The sequence below is a fragment of the Staurois parvus genome, unplaced genomic scaffold (genome assembly GCF_062004578.1).
Source record: "Staurois parvus isolate SC_StPar_1 unplaced genomic scaffold, SC_StPar_1.0 ptg000255l, whole genome shotgun sequence".
Taxonomy (NCBI): domain Eukaryota; kingdom Metazoa; phylum Chordata; class Amphibia; order Anura; family Ranidae; genus Staurois; species Staurois parvus.
In genome coordinates, this window is record NW_028318051.1 from 1845137 (window position 1) to 1868636 (window position 23500).

A 23500-nucleotide genomic window follows, 5' to 3' on the forward strand; every position below is an offset into this window, starting at 1 on the left:
AGTCCTGGGACAGCCAAGGCTCTCGTGCACTTTGCTGGTTCAAGAGGGGGCTCAGGTGAGTATTGGGGGGGAGCTGTGGGGGGAGAAGCACACAGAAGTTTTTTACTTTTGTGCATAGAATGCATGAAGGTAAAAAAATCTTCAGCCCTTACAACCAATTTAACTTCCACATGCTGCCGAACATAAGTGTTGCTGAGTGGCCGATGTTTATATGCTGAGAGTTCGCTGATTGTACACTCGCACACAGCAGCCCCTATCCTCTTTCTCTCAGGTCCCCTGCCAGCAATACTGGCTCCTCCTCCTTGACCAGTGCCCCCAATAGCAAGCCACTTGCTATGGGGGCACTGGTACATGCTCGCTCCCAAGCCCAGCTCTATGCGTCCATAAGACACATAGAGCTGTGCCTCAGCCCTGCCCCTTCCCAACTCTCTCCTCATTGGCTCACTGGCTGTGATTGACAGCAGTGGGAACCAATGGCTCAGCCATTGAGGAAAGGGAGTCCTGGGACAGCCAAGGCTCTTGTGCACTTTGCTGGTTCAAGAGGGGGCTCAGGTGAGTATTGGGGGGGGGGGGGGCACACAGAAGTATTTTACTTTCGTGCATGGAATGCATTAAGGTAAAAAAATCTACAGCCCTTACAACCAATTTAACTTCCACATTCTGCCGAACATAAGTGTTGCTGAGTGGCCGATGTTTATATGCTTAGAGTTCGCTCATTGTACGCTCTCCGCACAAAGACAGAGAGCTTTCGGTCCAAGCTGCAGGTCAATAACCAGCGGGATGGGCTTCCAATCATGGGACCCCTGTGACAGCGGTCACATGATTGCAGATTATTCCCACCCCCACAGGCATTCCTGAACTATTTAACGGAAACGGTAATCATCCTTTAGCTGCACCCCTGAGTGTTTCAACGTAAATGAGTATTCATCTGCATCTCTCTTGACTTACCTGCTCCACATTCTGGCCTTTGGTCACATATTCATTCCCAACCTTCACTCTGGGATGGAGCAAACCTTTAATGAGATCAGCTGAGCTGATTCCCATTAGATAGGCTACCTTGTCGGCATCTGGGAATGGAAATAAATTAGAAGTCATTTGGGCGTGGCCATGAAATGTAAGACCGCATTGCTCCTTTTGTGGGGTCCGGTGGGGGGATTGCCACATTACATCTGCATTGACTTACTTTCAGTGCCATCGGCTTCAGCCTGCTCCTCCCTTTGCTTCTGCTTGAACTTCATGTTTCCAAAATGCATGACGGCACCAACTATTTTATAGCTGCCAGTCCTCTCCTCTGGGCTGAAACCCAGGATATCCATGGCATGCTGGGAAAGAGAACACAACATGCAAGATGACATAAGTCGATGCGTCTGGACATTGAACGAGGTAACAATGTACCAATCAAATAAAAAAGTAATATATGTTAGCTACCGGCAAATATATATTTATATTCTACATCGATCTTAATGGTTACAGCAATACTTATAAAAATGCAATCAGATCATTTGTTGACTAGAAGTTAGTAGGGGTATTTTTCCAGGCCTTGTCAACTGATTTCTAGTCAGTTGAGAGCAGTCAATATTTTATTTTATGCCCCATTCACATCTAACCATTTGGAATTGTAGGCTGAATCCATTTGGATTTCCACCTGGGATCAGACATTTCTTCACTTCGAGTCCCAAAAAAAACCGCATTTCAACATACAGAGTGTATGTATGTGTGTGTATGTATATATATATATATATGTGTATATATAAATTTTATTTTTTTTAAATATATGGAATATGGCTAAAATTTTAGTATTTCAAATACATGTCACTGTATTTGGGAAGATTATTTTTAAATCACATTTCAACATACAGTGTGTATGTATGTGTGTGTGTTTGTGTGTGTATGTATATATATATATATATATATATATATATATATAATATTATTTTCTTTAAATATGTTGAATACGGCCAAAATTGTAGTATTTCTAATATATATCAATATATTTGGGAAGAATATTTTTAAAACGCACCTCAACATACAGAGTGTATGTGTGTCTATGTATGTATGTGTATGTATATGTATATATATATATGTGTGTGTATGTATATGTATATATATATATATATATATATATATATATATATATATATATAAATTTTTTTAATACACTGAATACGGACAAAATTTTAGTATTTCAAATATATGTGATTATATTTGGGAAGAATATTTTTAAAACACATTTCAACATACAGTGTGTGTGTGTGTGTATGTGTATATGTATATATATATATATATATATATATATAATTTTTTTTTCTTTTTTAAATATACTGAATACGGCCAAAATTGTATTTCAAATATATTTCAGTAAATTTGGGAAGAACATTTTTAAACCGCACTTCAACATACAGAGTGTATGTATGTATGTATGTATGTATGTATGTATGTGTGTATATATATATATATATATATATATATATATATACATTTTTTTTTTTTTAATATACTGAATACGGCCAAAATTGTAGTATTTCAAATATATGTCAATATATTTGGGAAGAATATTTTTAAAACACATTTCAACATTGTGTGTGTGTGTATATATATATATATATATATATATATAATTTTTTTTTTTAAAATATACTGAATACGGCCAAAATTGTAGTATTTCAAATATATGTCAATATATTTGGGAAGAATGTTTTTAAAATGTATTTCAAATGTATTTTTCTTCCATGTGGGTAACCCTGAAGGTTTAGGTTGTGACAACCGGTCCCTCAAAGCCACTATTTGTGCCGAACTTGTTGCCACCTTTCTTTCAAGTGTCACCACATACCATGCAGCACCAGCGTCCACCACTGGTACTGCATCATAAAAAAAAAAATGCCTATGCCTGCCCAATCCGGTGGTGAGGAAGGGAGAAACAAACTGACAGCTACTGCAAGCTTGTTTCATGTGTAAATGGTGATTGTGTAAATACTTGCTACTTGTGATACTTCTGATACAAATTTCTATCACGGTTTTATGACATATGTTGATACCAGGGGCGGACTGACAACTCATGGGGCCCCCGGGCAATAGGGGATCATGGGGCCCCTGTGTCCTTGCCCAAACTTAAAAAAGCCTATGAAATAGGTACCAGGGGCATCTCATGGGGCCCCTTACTGACTGCGGGCCCTCGGGCAGTGCCCGAGTTTCCAAATGGTCAGTCCGCCCCTGGTTGATACACTAATTCAGATCACTCACATCAGTTCCCATAAGCTCTTCCCCATCGTCGAGGTTGTCCACAGTTGTTACACCTTGTGAACAGAAGTGATAGTCGTACGGGTTGGTAGAGAGTAGCAGCATATCTGTAATAAAACATTCGCAGGGGATTAGACAAAATATATCCATTTTCCTTTAATGCCACTTAATAGATATCTGAGGTTCTCGTTGGGGTATTCTGAACATTTTGGCTTTGGTCAGGCTACAGGCCATGGTTTTGTTGCCTTCAGCGCCTCCAGCTTTGTAGAATGTTAATAAACAAAAATACGTGGACGTGTGAAAGGTATAGCTTGTTAGGTGGGAACAAGTAAGAGCAACTCTGGGAGACTCTGGGTTATCGTCCTCTAAGTAAGCTTCTTATGGCTAAATAATGAGACTGTCTTCTGGAAATTCAAAGAGTTTTGGATATCTAAAGGGTTACTTCATTGGGTTTGGCTCCTATTAGTGAGGGGTATATCATCTGTTAATCAGCTTCTTGCACTAAAGCGAGGGGTACTGTTTATGTTACAGCATAATAACGTATTTTAGATAAGTATACACTTACAGGCGTACCTCGGTTTACGAACGCCTCAGTTAACATAATTTTTGGTTAACGAATGAAAATCCATTGAATATAATGCCTCGGTTTACAAATTTTTTTCGCAATATGAAGTAAGTTTCCCCAGGATGCATTGAGCCTGGGACGTTTATAGCGCCAACCCCATAAAAAACATAAAGTCCAATTGAATGACGAAACGCGTCAGTTGGAGCTTCGGGACGGTGGCCATTTTCCTGGTTGGAAACTTGATACAAATGCTGGTAACCATCCAATAAAATGTACGAGTAACTTGTAATAAACAGGGTGATTTTATTATTTAACTACTACACTACAGGCGTACCTCAGTTTACGAACGCCTCGGTTAACGTAATTTTCACTTTACGAATGAAAATCCATTGAAAATAATGCCTCGGTTTACAAATTTTTTTCGCAATATGAAGTAAGTTTCCCCAGGATGCATTGAGCCTGGGAAGTTTATAGCGCCAACCCCATAAAAAACATAAAGTCCAATTGAATGACGAAACGCGTCAGTTGGAGCTTCGGGATGTGGCCATTTTCCTGGTTGGAAACTTAATACAAATGCTGGTAACCATCCAATAAAATGTACGAGTAACTTGTAATAAACAGGGTGATTTTATTATTTAACTACTATACTACAAGTGGTCTTTTTCTTATATTCCTTATCTAAACATTGGATGGGAGTCTTCTTTTAGGACCTGTTTAGACCTTTGAGAGGAGGATTGAAATCTGTTCTGAGGGGGATTGCCAGTTCCATTATCTGCACATATTCATCCCCCATTTGAAGTTGCCTATATTGACTGATGTGTTTCGGTCAGAATTTCTGGTAAGAGGCTGAACCATTCGGGTGTCCTGGTGATGGTGGATCGTGGGAATTGCATTTGGGACTTTTTAAACTGGAATTTTTTTTTAACAATTGGACTTTAGTAACTATGTAACATGGTTTGCATATATGGGCAGATTTCAGGTTGTTTTACCTTGAAGCTCTGGCTTTTTCCCAGACAGAATCTGATAATAAATATGATAGCTTCTTTCTCCGGGCTGCTGGAAAATTACTCTTGATTTTTCCAGAAGGTCTGAAAGCATAAATACAAATATTTGTGATGTTTATATCATAATGAAAGAAGTTTCACAACTGCAAAAAATGTAAAGTGTATAAAAAAAACCACACAATAAGCATCTCCTAGCATTTTGTTATATCTGTTCAGTTAAAGAACAAAAATACCTATTGATCTTGCCAGAAATCTGGTGTGCTCCCATATACTCAGCAGTTTTTTCTCAGCCCTGCTCAGTTCATCTCTTTGGACTACAATTTATTTGAGGTACTTATATAGTGTTCAGGGGTGGACTGACCATTTGGGCACTGCTCAAGAGCCCAGGGTCAGTAGGGGGCCCCATGAGATGCCCCTGGTACCTTTTATAGGCTTTTTTGGGTGTGGGTGAAGACACACGGGCCCAATGATCCTCTATTGCCTGGGTGCCCCATGAGTTGTTAGTCCACCCCTGATAGTGCTGGTACCTTTCATAGGCTTTTTCAAGTGTGGGTGAGGACACAGGGGCTCCATGATCCCCTATTGCCCAGGGGCCCCATGAGTTGTCAGTCCGCCCCTGATAGTGCTGTCAATTTACGCAGTGCTTTACATATATTGCACATTCACATCAGTCCCTAACCCTCAAGGGGTTTACAATCTAAGGCCCCTAACTTACATACACATACTAGGGACAATTTAGAAAAGATCCAATTCACCTGCCAGCATGTTTTTGGAGGGAACCAGAGTACCCGGAGTAAACCCACGCAGTCACAGGGAGAGCATGCAAACTCCAGGCAGGTGGTGCTGTGGTTCGGATTTGAACCAACGACCCTAGTACTGCCAGGCGGAAGTGCTAACCATTTGCCCACTGCAATCACTTTACCCTACACTTTGGAGATGTGGGAAGGGGAGGAATTTTGTAGTCCTCTCCTGACAACATTGCTCATATATATATACAGTATGGTTAAGTGAGTGTTAACATGCAAGGACAGTTTTTACTATCCTAAAAAAAGAGGAGCCACCATATAAGAGCACTGGTAGCATGACATATATATCCATTCAGTCGTATCTGACCCTTGGCGATTGCATGGACTGTCACTCACAAGTAACTTTTTCCATGAATTCTCTTACCAATTATTTTACAGGGTAGGTTGCCAGGTCTTTCCCCAACCCCCACCATGCAGGAGATCCCACATGGCCAGGGATGAAAGTAGGACAATTTAGACAGAAGCCAACTAACCTACCAGCATGTCTTTGGAGTGTGGGAGGAAACTAGAGTACCCAGAGGAAACCCACACGAACACAGGAGGCTCCATGGTTGGGAATCAAACCCATGGCCCATGCAGGAGGCACCATGGTTGGGAATCGAACCCATGGCCCATGCAGGAGGCGCCATGGTTGGGAATCGAACCCATGGCCCATGCAGGAGGCGCCATGGTTGGGAATCGAACCCATGGCCCATGCAGGAGGCGCCATGGTTGGGAATCGAACCCATGGCCCATGCAAGAGGCGCCATGGTTAGGAATCAAACCCATGGCCCATGCAGGAGTTGCCATGGTTGGGAATCAAACCCATGGCCCATGCAGGAGGTAGCATGGTCGGGAATTGAACCCATGGCCCATACAGGAGGTGCCATGGTTGGGAATCGAACCCATGGCCCAATTACTGCAAGGCAGAAGTGCTAACCACAAAGCCACTGTGCCACATATATATATTGTTTGTGGGTTTAGATCATGAGCGCTCAACCTGTGGCCCTCCAGGTGTTGCAGAACTACAACTCCCATCATGCTTTTGCCTTTGGGAGGCATGTTTGTAACTGTCAGCCTTGAAATGTATCATGGGACTTGCAGTTCTGCACCAGTCAGAGGGCCACAGGTTGAGCACCCATGGTTTAGAAACACTTTAAATATCCTTAAGAGTTGCCCTTTGCAACAGCAAAATCAGTAATTTTGCAACACGCACAACTTTGCTGGAATCACTTTACTCATCCTTAATGAGAAGAATAGCAGCTCTGCTAGAAATGCATCAAATCAATGGCCGGCCTTTGTACTTTCTGCACGCGATATCTTTGCTGAGATACTCACAGATGTCAATGTCAGCAGAAGCCAGTTTTCCGGTAGGTCCAAAATGGATTCGAATAAACTTCCCCTATGAGAAAAAATACATTGTAACCTACAAACACAGACCATCAGTATACACAACATAGCACCTAATCATTCGCAAAAGACAAATTATTATACCAACAACAGGAGCAAAAAAGTACAGGATGTAAAATTTTTCTAACAACTTACAAATCGGGAGGAATTATCATTTCTCAGTGTCTTGGCATTGCCAAAGGCTTCCATCGCTGGATTAGCTTCAATAATTTGGTCTTCTAGGGTGCCCTGAATATCCAATAAATATATTATATGTCACATACATATTACCATACATAGGGGTACAGACATTTTGTTTGTTGGCTCTGAGGAAGAGGCAAGCCCTCAAAACGTGTTAGCAGGGGCGGACTGACCAGTTGGAAACTCGGGCACTGCCCTAGGGCCCGGGGTCAGTAGGGGGCCCCATGAGATGCCCCTGGTACCTTTTTTATAGGCTTTTTTGAGTTTGGGCAAGGACACAGGGGCCCCATGATCCCCTATTGCCCAGGGGCCCCATAAGTTGTCAGTCCGTCCCTGCGCGTTAGTGTGTTGGAAGTCCAGGGTTCCCATTGCGGATGGTCATGTAGTGTGGATTGGACAGTGCCGCTCTTTACAATGTACCTTTGACATTATCGTCATTTATGAGTATGACAGTATCCCGAAGGCAGGAGCGGAGGGTGCGCGCCACAACTGGTGACACCTACCGCACGTGGTGACACCGGACCCGCTCCGAGAAAAGGTAAGTTGTAAAGCAAGCTGACGATCCCCACAGGATGGATCAGGTCTGCGGATTGAGCATAATGGATCAGACTCCGATCCATTATGCTCCCCAATCCGCAGATCTGATCCATCCTGCGGGAATCGTCGGCTTGCTTTACAACTTACCTTTTCGTGGAGCCGGTCCGGTGTCACCCCGTATAGGTTGCATGCCGATGATCCCCGCAGGATGGATCGGATCTGCGGATTGAGGAGCATAATGGATCAGAGTCCGATCCATTATGCTCAATCTACAGATCCGATCCATTCTGCGGGGATCGTCGGAGGGGGTGTCATCAAGTGTTACCGCACTGGGTGACACCAACCCTAGGGACGCCCCTGGCTGCAATTAAGCTGCACATGTAAACATAGCCTAAATCAGTTACTTGTATGCCCATGAGTCCAAGGAGGTGTCACCAGTCAGGTGACACCAGTAATCCTGATTAGTGTGCCCCCAACAATGAGCCTTCAGTGTCCTCACTGTTACCTTACGGATATCTCGTCATACGTGGCGTGAAATTCAGCCGGTTCAACATGAAGAGGATGAATTTCGATCCATGTATGTCCGTTCCTTTTCAAGAGGAGTCGATCTAGTGATCCATTCTGCGGGGATTGTCGGAGGGGATGTTATCGCACCGGGTGACACCAACCCTAAGGACGCCCCTGGAGTACGATACCTATCTTTATTTCTTCAATAAATGTTTTTTTACGGTAATTCAGAGGCTGATGTGCTCTCTGTTTGTTTTCTTTATATTACCATACATACTGTTTGGTAATGAGAAAACTATCCCTTTATTGCACATAAAAAAATAATCCTGAACTCAGCGGCCAGACTCATCCACCTTACCAACTGCTCTGCTTCTGCCACCCCCCTCTGCCAATCCCTCCACTGGCTCCACCCCCTCTGTCATTCCCTCCACTGGCTTCACCCCCCTCTGTCATTCCCTCCACTGGCTTCACCCCCCTCTGTCATTCCCTCCACTAGCTTCACCCCCCTCTGTCATTCCCTCCACTGGCTTCACCCCCCTCTTTCATTCCCTCCACTGGCTTCACCCCCCTCTGTCATTCCCTCCACTGGCTTCACCCCCCTCTGTCATTCCCTCCACTGGCTTCACCCCCCTCTGTCATTCCCTCCACTGGCTTCACCCCCCTCTGTCATTCCCTCCACTGGCTCCACCCCCTCTGTCATTCCCTCCACTGGCTCCACCCCCCTCTGTCATTCCCTCCACTGGCTTCCGATTCCCCAACGCATTAAATTCAAACTACTAACGTTGACATACAAAGCTATCCATAACGCTGCCCCAAACGACCTCACCGACCTGATACCCAAATACCACCCAACACGTAATCTTTGCTCCTCACAAGACCTCCTACTTTCTAGCTCCCTGGTCTCCTCCTCCCACGCCGGACTGCAGGACTTCTCCAGGACTTCCCCCATCCTCTGGAACTCACTACCCCAATCTATCAGACTGTCACCTACCCTCCTCACCAGGGGCGGACTGATAACTCATGGGGCCCCCGGGCAATAGGGGATCATGGGGCCCCTGTGTCTTCGCCCACACTCAAATCACACGCAAAAAAGCCTATGAAAGGTACCAGGGACATCTCATGGGGCCCCCTACTGACCCCGGGCCCTCAGGCAGTGCCCGAGTTCCCCAATGGTCAGTCCACCCCTGCTCCTCACCTTTAGACGCACCCTGAAAACCCATCTCTTCAGGGAAGCCTACCCCACCCTCACCTAACAGCCGATCTCCTCCACTCCTCCTACCACTCCATCCCCCACAGCCACTTCCTCCTGTACCACTATCCCCTCCCTCTTAGATTGTAAGCTCCAAGGAGCAGGGCCCTCGAACCCCTCCTGTATTGTTCTGTTACTGTATTGTCTCGTTCTGTCCCCCACTATAATGTACAGCGCTGAGCAAACCTTTTGGCGCTATATAAATACTGTATAATAATAATAATAATTAAAACACTTATATATACAGTGTATTTACTGGATATACAAATGTTAGAAAGAGATTGCACAAAAAAAGTTTTTTTTGTTTTTTTTTTGTGGGGTACAAGAAACCATGCATGAGGCAGGAGCAGAGGCGGACTGACCATTTGGAAACTCGGGCACCGCCCGAGGGCCTGGGGTCAGTAGGGGGCCCCATGAGATGCCCCTTGTACCTTTTTCATAGATTTTTTGAGTTTGGGCAAGGACACAGGGGCCCCATGATCCCCTATTGCCCGGGGGCCCCATGAGTTGTCAGTCCGCCCCTGGCCAGTTCCTTGGATATCGTGCTGATCTAATGGCTTCACTAGCTATTTTACAAAAAATCCATTATACTAAATATTTTACTAAAATACATTTTACTAAATATCGAAGTAAAATAAAATAAATACATTATTTTATTTCTACTGCAACACACTCGCCCCGCTGTGCATCTTTTCAGGCCCTATAATTCATGCTCTCTTTGTGCTGCAAAATAAATAAAAACTGTTTTTAATTTATGCATACATATATGTTTTAAAAACTATATCACTTACCCCAGTTTTGGTGGCTGGAGCTTGCTAGAAAAAAGAAAAAAAGAGCTATCATGTGACATTATTCATCAATGGTTATACAGGACACCAAACTACATAAAGCTGTCAATTAACAGGTATTTAGACGCTGCCAAGTAACATATATAGCTTTTTATTAAGCTGCAAAAATGCAGAGGGAACAAAATCAAGGATAAAAAAAAAAAAATTAAATATTGTAAAGAAGCAAAAGGGAAATGTTTAAACCATAATTAAATTAAAGAAAAAAATTAAATATTGTAAAGAAGCAAAAGGGAAATGTTTAAACCATAATTAAATGAAAGAAAAACCAAATACACCTTATAAAGCAAAGCCCAAGGAGAATCAATTGCACAATAACACTAAAAAAGGTAAAGCGATTAAAATAAAATGAGAGAGAAAATATGAATGAGAAGCTGTTAAATCCAGATGATTTGAGAATAAAGCAGATGGTCTAAAAAAAATTATCAGGATAACAAAAAAAAAAAGCCAATAGGAATATGGAGTAAAAGAAAAGAAATGATTGAAAGTATGTAAAAATATTTTAGTGCCATTTGGGAAAAAGAAAAGACTAGTATTGTGACATTAGGAAGTAGAAAGTTTCAAGCTTCATATGGTCTTGACATGACACTGGAGCCACCTGACGACCATAAATTAGATGTGGAAGGGCTTGTTTAGATTTCCAGTTGGGAGGGGTATTAGAAACACGTGGTTAAGCTGCGTTTTTAACACCCATCAACCACCCCCCTCAAGCTGCAAAGGCAGTGGACTGGGGTGTTCACATACCGTGGTTGCAATACTTTGCTTAGTGCCCACAGCAAAAAAATATTGCTCCTGAAGGCAGTGACACCGCTGAATGCAACCCCTCCAAGCAAATGGGTATGCACTGCAAACATCCTGCAACATATTGCAATGGGCAGTTGCAACGCAATGTAGCAACATTTACGGGGTTGAAACAGGTGGTCTGGAAGCATCATAACACCTCATCACTATCTGAAGCATTCTGAATGCGATCGCTTTTCAGAGGAGCTGCAATCAGTGGTGTCCCGAGCAGGGGCGGACTGACAACTCATGGGGCCCCCGGGCAATAGGGGATCATGGGGCCCCTGTGTCCTTGCCCACACCCAAAAAAGCCTATGGAAAATCCAATGAAAGGTACCAGGGGCGTCTCATGGGGCCCCCTACTGACCCCGGGCCCTCGGGCAGTGCCCGAGTTTCCAAATGGACCCCTGGTCCCGAGGCAGGTGTGGGGAGTGCACGCCACACTGGGTGACACCTACCGCACAGGGTGACACCGAACCCGCTCAACAAAAAGGTAAGTTGTAAAGCAAGCCGACGATCCCTGCAGGATGGATCGGATCTGCAGATTGGGGAGCATAATGGATCTGACTCCGATCCATTATATATATATATATATATATATATATATATATATATATGTGATTTTGCATTCAAGGGTAGGGGCATGCATGAGCCGCCTATATATACCCCTGCCGCCCTGTAGTAGTATTTCTGCTGTAGGGCGGCAGGAAAGTAGTTAAAAAAAAATAAGTCTTTAGAATCACTTTAAGATTTTTGTTCCAGGAGCTCAGTTTTAATTATACAGGTGTACCGCGGTTTACGAATTTAATGCGTTTTGCGGGACTTTTCGTATTGTGAAAAATTTGTAAACCGAAACGCGGTTTCCCATAGGAATGCATTGCAAACCAATTAATCCAGAAAAAAAAGTTAAAAAGAAAGTCTATCTGTTCAAAACTCTTTATAAAGTGCACTTTACAGGCATAAATACTGTACAGGGACGTGATTATAAAAAAAATTTGTAAATGCATTGAAAACCAATTAATCTGTTCCAGAGGTCATAAAAAAGTAAATAAAAAGTCTTATCTGTTCAAAACTCTTTATAAAGTGCACTTTAAAGGCATAAATACTGTACAGGGACATGAGTAAAAAAAAATTTGTATATGCATTGGAAACCAATTAATCCGTTCCAGAGGTCAGAAAAAAGTGCAAAAGAATCTTATCTGTTCAAAACTCTTTATCAAGTGCACTTTACAGGCATAAATACTGTACAGGGACGTGATTGTAAAAAAATGTGTAAATGCATTGAAAACCAATTAATCTGTTCCGGAGGTCATAAAAAAGTAAAAAAAAAGTCTTATCTGTTCAAAACTCTTTATAAAGTGCACTTTAAAGGCATAAATACTGTACAGGGACATGATTATAAAAAAAAATTGTAAATGCATTGAAAACCAATTAATCCATTCGTATTGCGAAAAAAATTCATAAACCGAGGAATTGTTTTTAATGGATTTTCATTTGGAAACCAAAAATGACGTTAACCGAGGTGTTTGTAAACCGAGGTACGCCTGTATTCAGCTTCAAAAGCAGCACAGTGCAAACACTACAAGCAGTCCTCTTCTACAACTGTCTTACTTATATCATGTGCTCTGATTTTCTTCCAGGTGGCTATCCATCTCACTGCTGTGTAGGAGGACCATACTAGATCCAAAGAGACTGTCATATTAAAGTGTACCTAAAGTTACTTTTTTTTTGAGAGAGAGCAGTGAGGGAGGATAGAACCTCTGTCCAGGTTTTTCCAAAATTTCGATTTGTCACCAGAACATAAATAGAGGGGAAATCTTCCCCTAAATAAAATGGGATTTCTCTCACTTTAGAGAGATTTTTTTTTTTCATTTTCTGTCTATGGAGCAGGATGTAACAGGAAAAATCCCCAATAGGCTACAGATTGCAAGAAAAACCTGACAGGAGTTATCACAGTTCCCTACTTTTCTGGATTTATATACCTTTTAGCTCACCACATTTGTGAACTTTGCAAGGGCCAGTCATTCTGTAGGTCTGACTTTGCTTATAAAGCCTATAAAATACTTTCAACAGATCAACCGTTGTGGTCATTACCAAAATTTCTAGTTATATAGTTCGTGATGACGTCACATGCCGAAACTCAACCCGACGCGTTTCGTCATCAAAATTGGACTTTGTTTTTTATGTTTTTTTTATTAGAGCTGCAAATTTGATTTATTTTTTATTATGTATATTGCCTGATATGCTAGCTGCTTTTCTCTGATTTTTATTTCATGTTCTGTAGTTACATGTTTGGTCTATTTACCCAAACTCAGGTTTATGGTTTTTGTTTTCATGTTACATAGTTAGTCTGGCTAAAAAAAGACAAAAGTCCATCCAGGTCAACCATTAAAAAAAACAAAAAAGTTATAATCCTATACCCACAGTTGATCCAGAGGAAGGCAAAAAAAAACCCCCAGCAAAGCATGATCCAATTTTCTCCTGCAGGGAAAAAAATCCCTTCCTGATCCCCCGAGAGGCAATCAGATATTCCCTGGATCAACTTTACCTATAAATGTTCTATCCAGTTATATTCTGTGTATCCAAGAAAGAATCCAGGACTTTTTTAAAGCCTAGTACAAGGCTTGTTTTACGAACTCGTATATTGATACTTTAGTTGACGTTAAAGGGTGGGAAGCCAGTTTGAAAGCATGTAAGAAGTCAAGAAAGCAAGAGAAGATAGTAATAGGGGTTCAAAAATAAATAGTAAAATCACGGCAAGGGAAGCGCTGCCAAAGGCTCATTCTTACACTCTTCTTCCCGATCCCTTCACCAAGGGCTGCCACAATGGCAAAGTACTGAATTACACGTTTCGTATTAACAGTTTTGCCTGCACCGGATTCTCCACTTGGGGTAGCAGAAGGATGGTAGATGATAAATGGAGGAAGAGTAATTCAGTATCATTAAGCTGGATCGATGATGATGATAATACAACACTGGACTCAGTCCACAAAAAAAATGCATAAAACCCAAATGCTTCTATCTTGGAGGAACCATAATTGTTTTGAAACCAACAATAAATTCTTCAAATATCTGGTATAGAATTGGCCAATTTCAGTGGAGTTTGGGCTTCTTACGGTGGGACCTAAAATTTGAGCTTCTTAAGGAAGGACTTAAGGTGGAACCTAGAGTGGGATCTAAAGTTTCTCCAACTGTAGACATTACATTGTTGGTAGACATGTAAATATAGATTCATAGCCCCTAATTCAGAAACTGACTGAAAGGTTCAAGCATATACATGCATTATACCATAAACAATGAGATGAAATCAAGAAAACCTTCACTAAAAGAATGTCACAGCAAACATAAAGCAACAAATTAGAAGAAAACAGGAAAATAATAGTTTATAATGCTCTATTTTTCCTTTATTTAAATCGGGGTCTCCAAATTTTTCAGTATGAGGGCCATATTATTGATTTACAGGTATTCGTGGGCCGAAAGAAATCGGATTTATAAAGAATCCCCCCTACATGCAGGAGTGCCGATCAGAGTCCCCCCCCCTTAAGTGAATGTAATGAAATATGAACAAAGCATATCTCTATATAGTGTCTACTTATCTCAGGCAGCACAGTGGCTAAATGGTTAGCACTTCCGCCTGGCAGTGCTAGTGTTGTTGGTTTGAATCCCAACCATGGCACCACCTGCCTGGAGTTTGCATGTTCTCCCTATGCCTGTGGGTTTTCTCCAGTTTCATTATTGTTTTGAAACCAGCAATAAATTCTTCATATATCTGGTGTATAATTGGCCAGTTTAGGTGGAGTTTGGGCTTCTTACGGTGGGACCTAAAATTTGAGCTTCTTAGGGAAGGACTTAAGGTGGAACCTAGAGTGGGATCTAAAGTTTCTCCAACTGTAGACATTAAATTATTGGTAGACATGTAAATATAGATTAGAATGTAGATAAGTACCTGTCATAAATAATAAATGCAGTCAAGTGTGTATGAGATGGTGACGCTTTGCTGCAATCTGTATGAGTGTTGAGTTATGCAGGCCATAGATGGGATGAAAAACGGCCGAAAATCGGCTGAAAAAATTTTCGGATCATTAGTGCGGTAATTGGTCGGCTGTTTTTAGTGATTTTTGCCCTTTTGGATTATCGGTCCTGCTGGAAAATAATCGGCCAAATTTGTCGTTCTGCCGATTTTCACGGCAATGATGGACAAATCTGTCGATCTTTTTCCGATTTTAAAAAATGCACATGAGCAGTGACATGAAAGAAGAAGGAAAAGAAGAAAAGGAACAAAACAGAATATGAATGAGAAGAAGAAATAGAATATGAATAAAAAGAAGAAATAGAATATAAAGAAGAAGAAAAGAAGAAATAGAATATGAATAAGAAGTAGAAGAAAAGAAATAGAAAAGGAAGAAGTAGAAAAAGAAGAAATAGAATATGAAGAAGAAAAGAAGAAATAGAATATGAAGTAGAAAAGAAGAAATAGAATATGAATAAGAAGAAGAAAAAAAATATAATATGAATGAGAAATAGTAAAAGAAGAAATAGAATATGAATAAGAAGAAGAAAAAAAAAGAATTTCAGTCCGATATTATATTTGACATTTAAAAAGTATAGCAACATTGTATCTATTTGTATCTGAATAGAAACCTCTGTATCCGAAATGGATACAAATAAATACAATGTTGCAACTTTTTCTTCTTCCTCTGCATATTCTATTTCTTCTTCTTCTGCATATTCTATATAATTGCTGGCCGTAGACGGGACAAAAATTCGACCGACTTTTTTGTTACCAATGGTGGTAACGTCGGCTGATTGAATAACCGATTTTTCATTTTTCTAAAAAAAAACCGGCTGGTTTTCTCCCCGTCTCTGACCTGCATTACAGGGACTGACAATGCTGATAAACTCTAATGCTCTTGAAACTGTAAACCCCCTTAAGCCAGTACCAAAATCTGAATATGGCAGTACTAGGATCGTTGGTTCAAATCCCAGCCACGCCACCACCTGCCTGGAGTTTGCATGTTCTCCCTGTGCCTGTGTGGGTTTTCTCCAGTTTCCTCCTACACTCCAAAGACATGCTGGTAGGTTAATTGGCTCCTGTCTAAATTGTCCCTAGTATGTGTATGTATGAATGTGAGTTAGGGACCTTAGATTGTACGCCCCTTGAGGGTTAGGGACTGATGTGAATGTACAATATATATGTAAAGTGCTGCGTAATTTGAAGGCGCTATATAAGTACCTGTAATAAATAATAATAAATGCAGTCAAGTGTGTATGAAATGGTGACACTTTGCTGCAATCTGTATGAGTGTAGAGTTACAGGGACTGACAATGCTGATAAACTCTAATGCTCCATATCTGAGCGGACCAATTGTTCTCAAGTGATTCCATGGCTATGAATAGACTGACTGTTATTACAGTCCCAGATAACAAAGGCTATGGACAATGATAGAGGGATTGCCACCAAAGAGGAATAGCCAGGCATTTTAATACCAGATCTCTGCTTTACCTAATTAGGTCATGGTGTGCTTCTGTGATGTGAGCGGTGCCTGGTGTGCTTCTTATTTTAGCTTTTGTCGCCTTGCAAATATATATATATATGTACGTGAATCTACCACCCTGAGTCCATTGTCTAAAATAAGGAAAGTTGGTGTTGATGCCGGAATTCGACTGGCCAGAATTAAGAAATTTAGGAGGAACATGGGCTAAATTTTATTATCAGTTTATAATCCTGGAGGCAGTATAACTCTGTTAGGGCCAAACTTGATTGATCAGTGATCAGCTGGGCTATCATTTTGCAGCTTTTTCGCTATCGAATAGGTGCATCCAGGGGCAGACTGACAACCCATGGGGCCCCGGGCAATAGGGGATCATGGGGCCTCTGTGTCCTTGCCCACACTCAAAAAAGCCTATAAAAAAGGTACCAGGGGCATTTCATGGGGCCCCCTACTGACCCCGGTCCCTCGGGCAGTGCCTGAGTGCTCAAATGGTCAGTCCGCCCCTTGGTGCATCGCAAATTTGATGTATTTATAATACACGTACAGGACTTGATAACCTAGTTTTGATTGGCCAGTGTGACATTTGCTGGCACTGATTACTTAAAGAGAACTAAGTTGACCAAATTGCTGGCCCACCAATCCGCTGCCCATACTCATGACCAGGGGCGGACTGAGAACTCATGGGCCCCCCGGGCAATAGGGGATCATGGGTCCCCTGTGTGCTTGCCCACACTCAAAAAAGCTATGAAAAACTATGAAAAAGGTAGCAGGGGCATCTCTTGGGGCCCCCTACCGACCCCGGGCCCTCGGGCAGTGCCCAAGTTTCCAAATGGTCAGTCCGCCCCAGCTCACGACCCTTGGTAGGTCGTTCAGGCACCCAGCACTGAATCATAGACAGATATGATGAGACTTCCATGCTCCCCTATACTTAGAAAAACCAGATCTATCGCAACGCTCCAACAAGTAAACAGAGTGCTAGGGGAGCGAAGATAAGGCGAGTATGAGCCGAAGAAGAAAGGGCTAAATTATGGGCAGCGCAGTGGCTAAATGGGTAGCACTTACACCTGGCAGCATTAGGGTTGTTGGTTCAAATCCCAGCCACAGCACCACCTGCCTGGAGTTTGCATGTTCTCCCTGTGCCTGTGTGGGTTTACTCTGGTTTCCTTCCACATTCCAAAGACATGCTGGTAGGTGAATTGGATCCTGTCTAAATTGGCCCTAGTATGTGTATGTATGAATGTGAGTTAGGGACCTTAGATTGTACGCCCCTTGAGGGTTAGGGACTGATGTGAATGTACAATATATATGTAAAGCGCGGCGTAAATTGATGGCGCTATATAAATACCTCAAATACATTATTATTATTACACAGGATTTATGTAGCGCCAACAGTTTGCTCAGCGCTTTACAAAATGAAGGCAGACATTACAGTTACAATACAATTTGGTACAAGAGGAAACAGACGGCCCTGATCATTAGAGCTAATTAAGTGTACCTGTCTTACTTTTAAATCCACTCTTTCTGCACACTTTATACACAGAAAAATAACATTTTAGCCTGTTCACGTGCCAGTGCAATTATAATACCCCCTACGTTCTGTAGTAGGCTTGGTAGCCCTTTAGGGGATTAGGTTTCTGGAGGGAGTTGGGAACAACTGTGAATGATGGGGTTTCTAGATGGAGCTGGAGGTCTCTCAAGTAGGCTGGGTTTTTTTTTAGGGGCAATGAGGGACTGAGGGGTCTTAGGGAGCCTGGTGGTACTGTAAGAATTTGAAGGGCACTGCAGGTCACCATGAGAGGTTGTGTGACACTATAGGAGCTGGGAGGCATTGTGGGAGATTAGGGGATTTGCAGCTAGCTGAAGCCCCTGGAGAATGGAAGCCATGGCCTGGCACTGGGCTGGGGCCAGGTTCTCAACCACCTGGCCCCAGCCCAGTGCCAGGCCATGGCTTCCATTCTCCAGGGATACTGCTCTAGACCAGCTTCTTTCCTCTGTTAATTTATTTTGAAAATTGGTCACAGAACAAGCATCCCTGCCTCCGTCAGCTTCTTAGTCACATTTATTACTATAGCCAAAGTGATTCAGTGAAAAAGAGCCAATTCACTAAGGCTGATAGGTTCTATTGCGCAAAATATAGTTGCTAATATTTCCAAAATGGTGACAAATTTATTACTCATTTTAAGAAGCATATTTTATAGTAATTACTGTATATATCAATATATTTTTTAAAATCACTTACGTGATCAGCATAGACTGGTTTTCACGATCTAAAATAAAGCAAAAAAAAAAAAGATATCAGAACAATATCACTGCTGCTTATAAAATGTGCAATTTTATTCATGTAAATCTGTGTTAAAATAAATATCATCGGCGATCAGTGCTTTGTAGACATGGGTTAAAAACCGTCAATGAAACTACATTATATGGTCAAAAGTTTCTGGACTTTCAACCATTATTAATATTATTATTATTATTATACAGCGCTGTACAATATAGTGGGGGACAGTACATGAGACAACGCAGTAACAATACAAAACACGAGGGGTTCGAGGGCCCTGCTCTTTGGAGCTTACAATCTAGGAGGGAGGGGATAGTGGTACAGGAGGAAGTGGCTGTGGGGGATGGAGTGGTAGGAGGAGTGTAGAGTGTAGATCGGCTGTTAGGTGAGAGTGGGGTAGGCTTTCCTGAAGAGATGGGTTTTCAGGGTGCGCCTAAAGGTGAGGAGGGAAGGTGACAGTCTGATGGATTGGGGTAGTGAGTTCCAGAGGATGGGGGAAGTCCTGGAGAAGTCCTGCAGTCGGGCGTGGGAGGTGGAGACCAGGAAGCTAGAAAGAAGGAGGTCTTGTGAGGAGCGAAGATTACAGGTTGGGCGGTATTTGGGTAACTTTAGAACAAGGAGTCTCTAAAAAAAAATCAAAGGAACTATGCTTGCATTCCACCCAAAAAAACAACTACACATTGCCAATAAGCATTGCCCTGGCAGAGATAGCTGAGGAAAGCCCAGCCCAGGCTCTGAAAGACCATGAGGTGAGCTGAGAAGCAAAAATGTCAGCTTGAAAAAGCTAGCCAAGGCAGCATATTAAGTATGTCCTTTCTAAGTATAGACACTTTCAAGGAAAATCTCTATTAGGTTTTCATTGCTGTCAGTGCCCCCATTAGGAAGATTTTCTCAACTCTCTGTTTTGGAGACACTGATCTCCTGAACAGGAGAAGAAGCAAAATCTTCTCACTGGGGACACTAAGGCTAGGTTCACATCTGTGCGGATGGTGTGGATCCGCACAAAAACCCATGCAGCCACACCACCCACACAGAAGAATGCGGACCTGCGAGCGGGTGCCATTAGTTCCAATGGCACGCCACCCGCACTGGAAGTCACAACTGCACTGGAAACTGAGGTTCCCATGCAGGCTGCAGTTTCCAAAGAAGTGCAGGGACTTCTTTCCTGCGTGTCCCGGGGAATGGGAGTCCATTCAAGTGAATGGGTTCTCATGCCAGCGCAAAACACGACCCGCAGGAACGAACATATGTGAACCAGGGCTAAGAGCTAGAGCCTTTGTCTGGTTTTTATTGCTTGCTGGGTAGATTTCCCATCACTTCTGTTCTCAGATGTGTTGGTCACCTGGGCAGGAAGTTACCCAATGGGTCCCAGACAACAAAAATAATGTAAGAGAGGTTCAAATGTATACCTACTCTAGCCAAAGCCATTAAAAGAATCACCTGAGGTTCAAAAGTAATGACGGCCAGTACAATAAAGAGACAAATCTATCCATTGTCCTTGTTTCTGAGAAAAAACCTGGATGTCTAGACTTTCAAGGAGACGAGGCTTACCAAACCCCAGCTTAAATTTGCCCAAATATTGATCGGTTTAGGAGGTAGACGGTGGCTGTTTTATCAAATCGGGAAATATGAAATTTTTTCAGTGTTCATAATGACAGTAGAGAAAGCATCGTCAATTTATAGCTCACTGTTTTCTTGGATACCTACTTCGCACCATGTCGTTGTATGCGTTGTCAGCGATGGCGTAGATATGGGGTGGAGCCTCTGAGCGTCTCTTGCCTCTGTAAGCGGCGACTACGGTGGATGTGTACACAGGAAGCCACTTATATGGGTTCACAGTGACACAGAACAACCCGGAGTAGGTCTGAGAAGAAAAAGACAGACATGAGCTGGGCGACAGCTGCGCTCATAAACTATAAAGCGCCTACAGATCAGTTCCAAGAACTTCAATGCGTCTGTTTCACGGTGAATTTAGTGAGATATTTATCATCTTAGAACATCATCAGTCACAGAAACGGCATGAAACAAGCTCCCTTTCTTTACACAGGTCTAAATAAAGCCGCACGAATGGCTACCCAGCTGTGGGAATGTTTTTTGTGTATGTTACTAAGGCACAGATCAGTTAGATGAACTTTCTATGGACCTAAAATGCAAAAAGGATCATTTAAAATACAAGAAAAAAAAAGACTGCTACTTGAAATAAATTTTCTGCTGTTGCCTACAAACTATATAAAGTGGAGAACTGTGTATGGACAACCGGGCTGTCAAATGACCTTCAGAAAAGATCTTTTTTACTAACCTGTGCCTGTAGAGGAAGGACAGCTGCGTGCACCAGGATATCTCAGGAGAATGATGAGCATGTGGCTCAAGAATATCTGTAAACATTTTTATTCTGACTCAACCAAAAATTGCAATTACTCAGACACTCCGCACCATGCATACTGAACATTTGTATCGGTGTAGGGTCAACTTACTCCCAGGACAGAATTTTTAAAATTTTCAGATTGTATTAGTTTATGCATTTTTATTTAAGAAGCATAGGTTGACTTTCTTTGTCTTTGCAGTTTGCTAGTCCCAGGTTCCTCCACCATTTTCACCTGGTTTCTCCTGAATTATAGCTGGTGTTTACCCAGGTACACCATGCACTGGGCCATGAGGATGTCTGGTGCATACCATCTGTATTTTAGGTGTGCATGTGGTTTTCTTGGAGCCATTTCTTTTTTTGTTTGTGTAAGATAGAGATTTTTTAAGTCCGCAAACGTGCAACTATAACGAAAAAACCCGTAAGTGTTCACAAAAAAAGTGCAAGTGCAAAACACCACACGAAAAAGTGCACTTAGGGGTGTGCTGTGTCCTACCCCTAAAGGGGCTTGGACCGCTTACCCTGATCCCCCGGGGCACGAAGCTCCTGACGGGGACAAGGTTCCCAATTGGTCCTCCTGGCCAAAAGGCCTGGTGGACCACCGTTCCCTATGCCCAGCCGAAGCCGGACATCCAGTACTAGGCAAGGGGACTCTCCCGAAGAAGAGTCCCCTAGGGATCAGGGGAGGAAGGAACCGTATGGCCACACATCCTCCCCCTAGACTTCAGGGTAGGCCCGAGGACCCACACCCTCCATCCGTGAAAAACACACACATAAGAGCAAAAAAGTGACAAACGTGGGAGTGCATAATAAATAAAGATAAAGAAAAAAAAAAAAAAAGTGGTTCCGTGCCGAATTGTGCACAGACCAGGCCCTGAGTGTAAGATAGAGATATGCATGCTCAAAGTGTGGGTGGTGAGAACGCTAAGCGAGGGTAGGTGACTTGATGGAGTCTAGCTGTTGTTGGCAACTGAAAGAACAGATGGGTAGTCCAGCATAGGTGTTTTAGGAATGCCGCTGGGGATTGACCATGAGTCGTGCTTAATTACAATGGGGAGGTTTACCTTGCAAGTGCCCATCTGTTTGTGTAAGATAGAGATATGCATGCTCAAGGCATGGGTGGTGAGAACACTAAGCAAGGATAGGTCACTTGATGGGGTCTAGTTCTTGTTGGTGTAAGCTAGAGATATGCATGCTCAGGGGTGGGTGGTGAGAAAACTAAGCGAAAGATAGGTCACTTGATGGGGTCTAGTTCTTGTTGGTGTAAGATAGAGATACGCATGCTCAGGGGTGGGTGGTGAGAACACTAAGCGAGGATAGGTCACTTGATGGGGTCTAGTTCTTGTTGGTGTAAGACAGAGATATGCATGCTCAGGGGTGGGTGGTAAGAACACTAAGCGAGGATAGGTCACTTGATGGGGTCTAGTTCTTGTTGGTGTAAGATAGAAATATGCATGCTCAGGGGGTCGGTGGTGAGCACACTAACAAGGATAGGTCACTTGATGGGGTCTAGTTGTTGTTGGTGTAAAATAGAAATATTCATGTTCAGGGGTGGGTGGTGAGAACACTAAGCGAGGATAGGTCACTTGATGGGGTCTAGTTCTTGTTGGTGTAAGACAGAGATATGCATGCTCACGGGTCGGTGGTGAGAACACTAAGCTAGGATAGGTCACTTGATGGGGTCTAGTTCTTGTTGGTGTAAGATAGAAATATGCATGCTCAGGGGGTCGGTGGTGAGCACACTAACAAGGATAGGTCACTTGATGGGGTCTAGTTGTTGGTGTAAAATAGAAATATTCATGTTCAGGGGTGGGTGGTGAGAACACTAAGCGAGGATAGGTCACTTGATGGGGTCTAGTTGTTGTTGGTGTAAGACAGAGATACGCATGCTCTGGGGTGGGTGGTGAGAACACTAAGCGAAGATAGGTCACTTGATGGGGTCTAGTTGTTGTTGGTGTAAGATAGGAATATGCATGCTCAGGGGGTCGGTGGTGAGCACACTAACAAGGATAGGTCACTTGATGGGGTCTATTTCTTTTTGGCAACTGAAAGAACAGATGGGTAGACCTACAGTATAGGTGTTCTAAGAATGCAGCTGGGGATTGACCATAAATCATGCTTATTTCTAGTGGGTAGATGTCCCTTGTAAGTGGCCACCTGGGGAACAGAGACCAGCTTGTTCATGTTGATGGGATTAAGATCCAGATGTAACCTTGTGTGTGTTCCACATGTCTGAAGACCCCCATTACATTTACACAGGTGCAATCTC

At 42.6% G+C, this 23500-nt stretch overlaps 1 protein-coding gene across 3 annotated transcripts in view; it reads right to left on the reverse strand.

Moving 5' to 3' along the window:
- Window positions 1-23500, reverse strand: part of MYH7B (myosin heavy chain 7B) — a 96533-nt gene that overhangs the window by 55069 nt on the left and 17964 nt on the right. For all 3 annotated transcript variants that reach the window (XR_016313263.1, XM_089681003.1, XM_089681004.1), the window contains exons 5-14: window positions 20577-20733; window positions 18831-18858; window positions 13889-13985; window positions 10266-10289; window positions 7137-7229; window positions 6930-6993; window positions 4792-4890; window positions 3241-3344; window positions 1184-1322; window positions 949-1067 (exon numbers count right to left, since the gene is read on the reverse strand). Coding sequence is in view for 2 of the 3 variants with exons in the window: in XM_089681003.1 (XP_089537129.1) it covers window positions 949-1067; window positions 1184-1322; window positions 3241-3344; window positions 4792-4890; window positions 6930-6993; window positions 7137-7229; window positions 10266-10289; window positions 13889-13985; window positions 18831-18858; window positions 20577-20733 (924 nt within the window). In the remaining variant the exon portion in view is untranslated. The remainder of the gene's footprint in view (window positions 1-948; window positions 1068-1183; window positions 1323-3240; window positions 3345-4791; window positions 4891-6929; window positions 6994-7136; window positions 7230-10265; window positions 10290-13888; window positions 13986-18830; window positions 18859-20576; window positions 20734-23500) is intronic.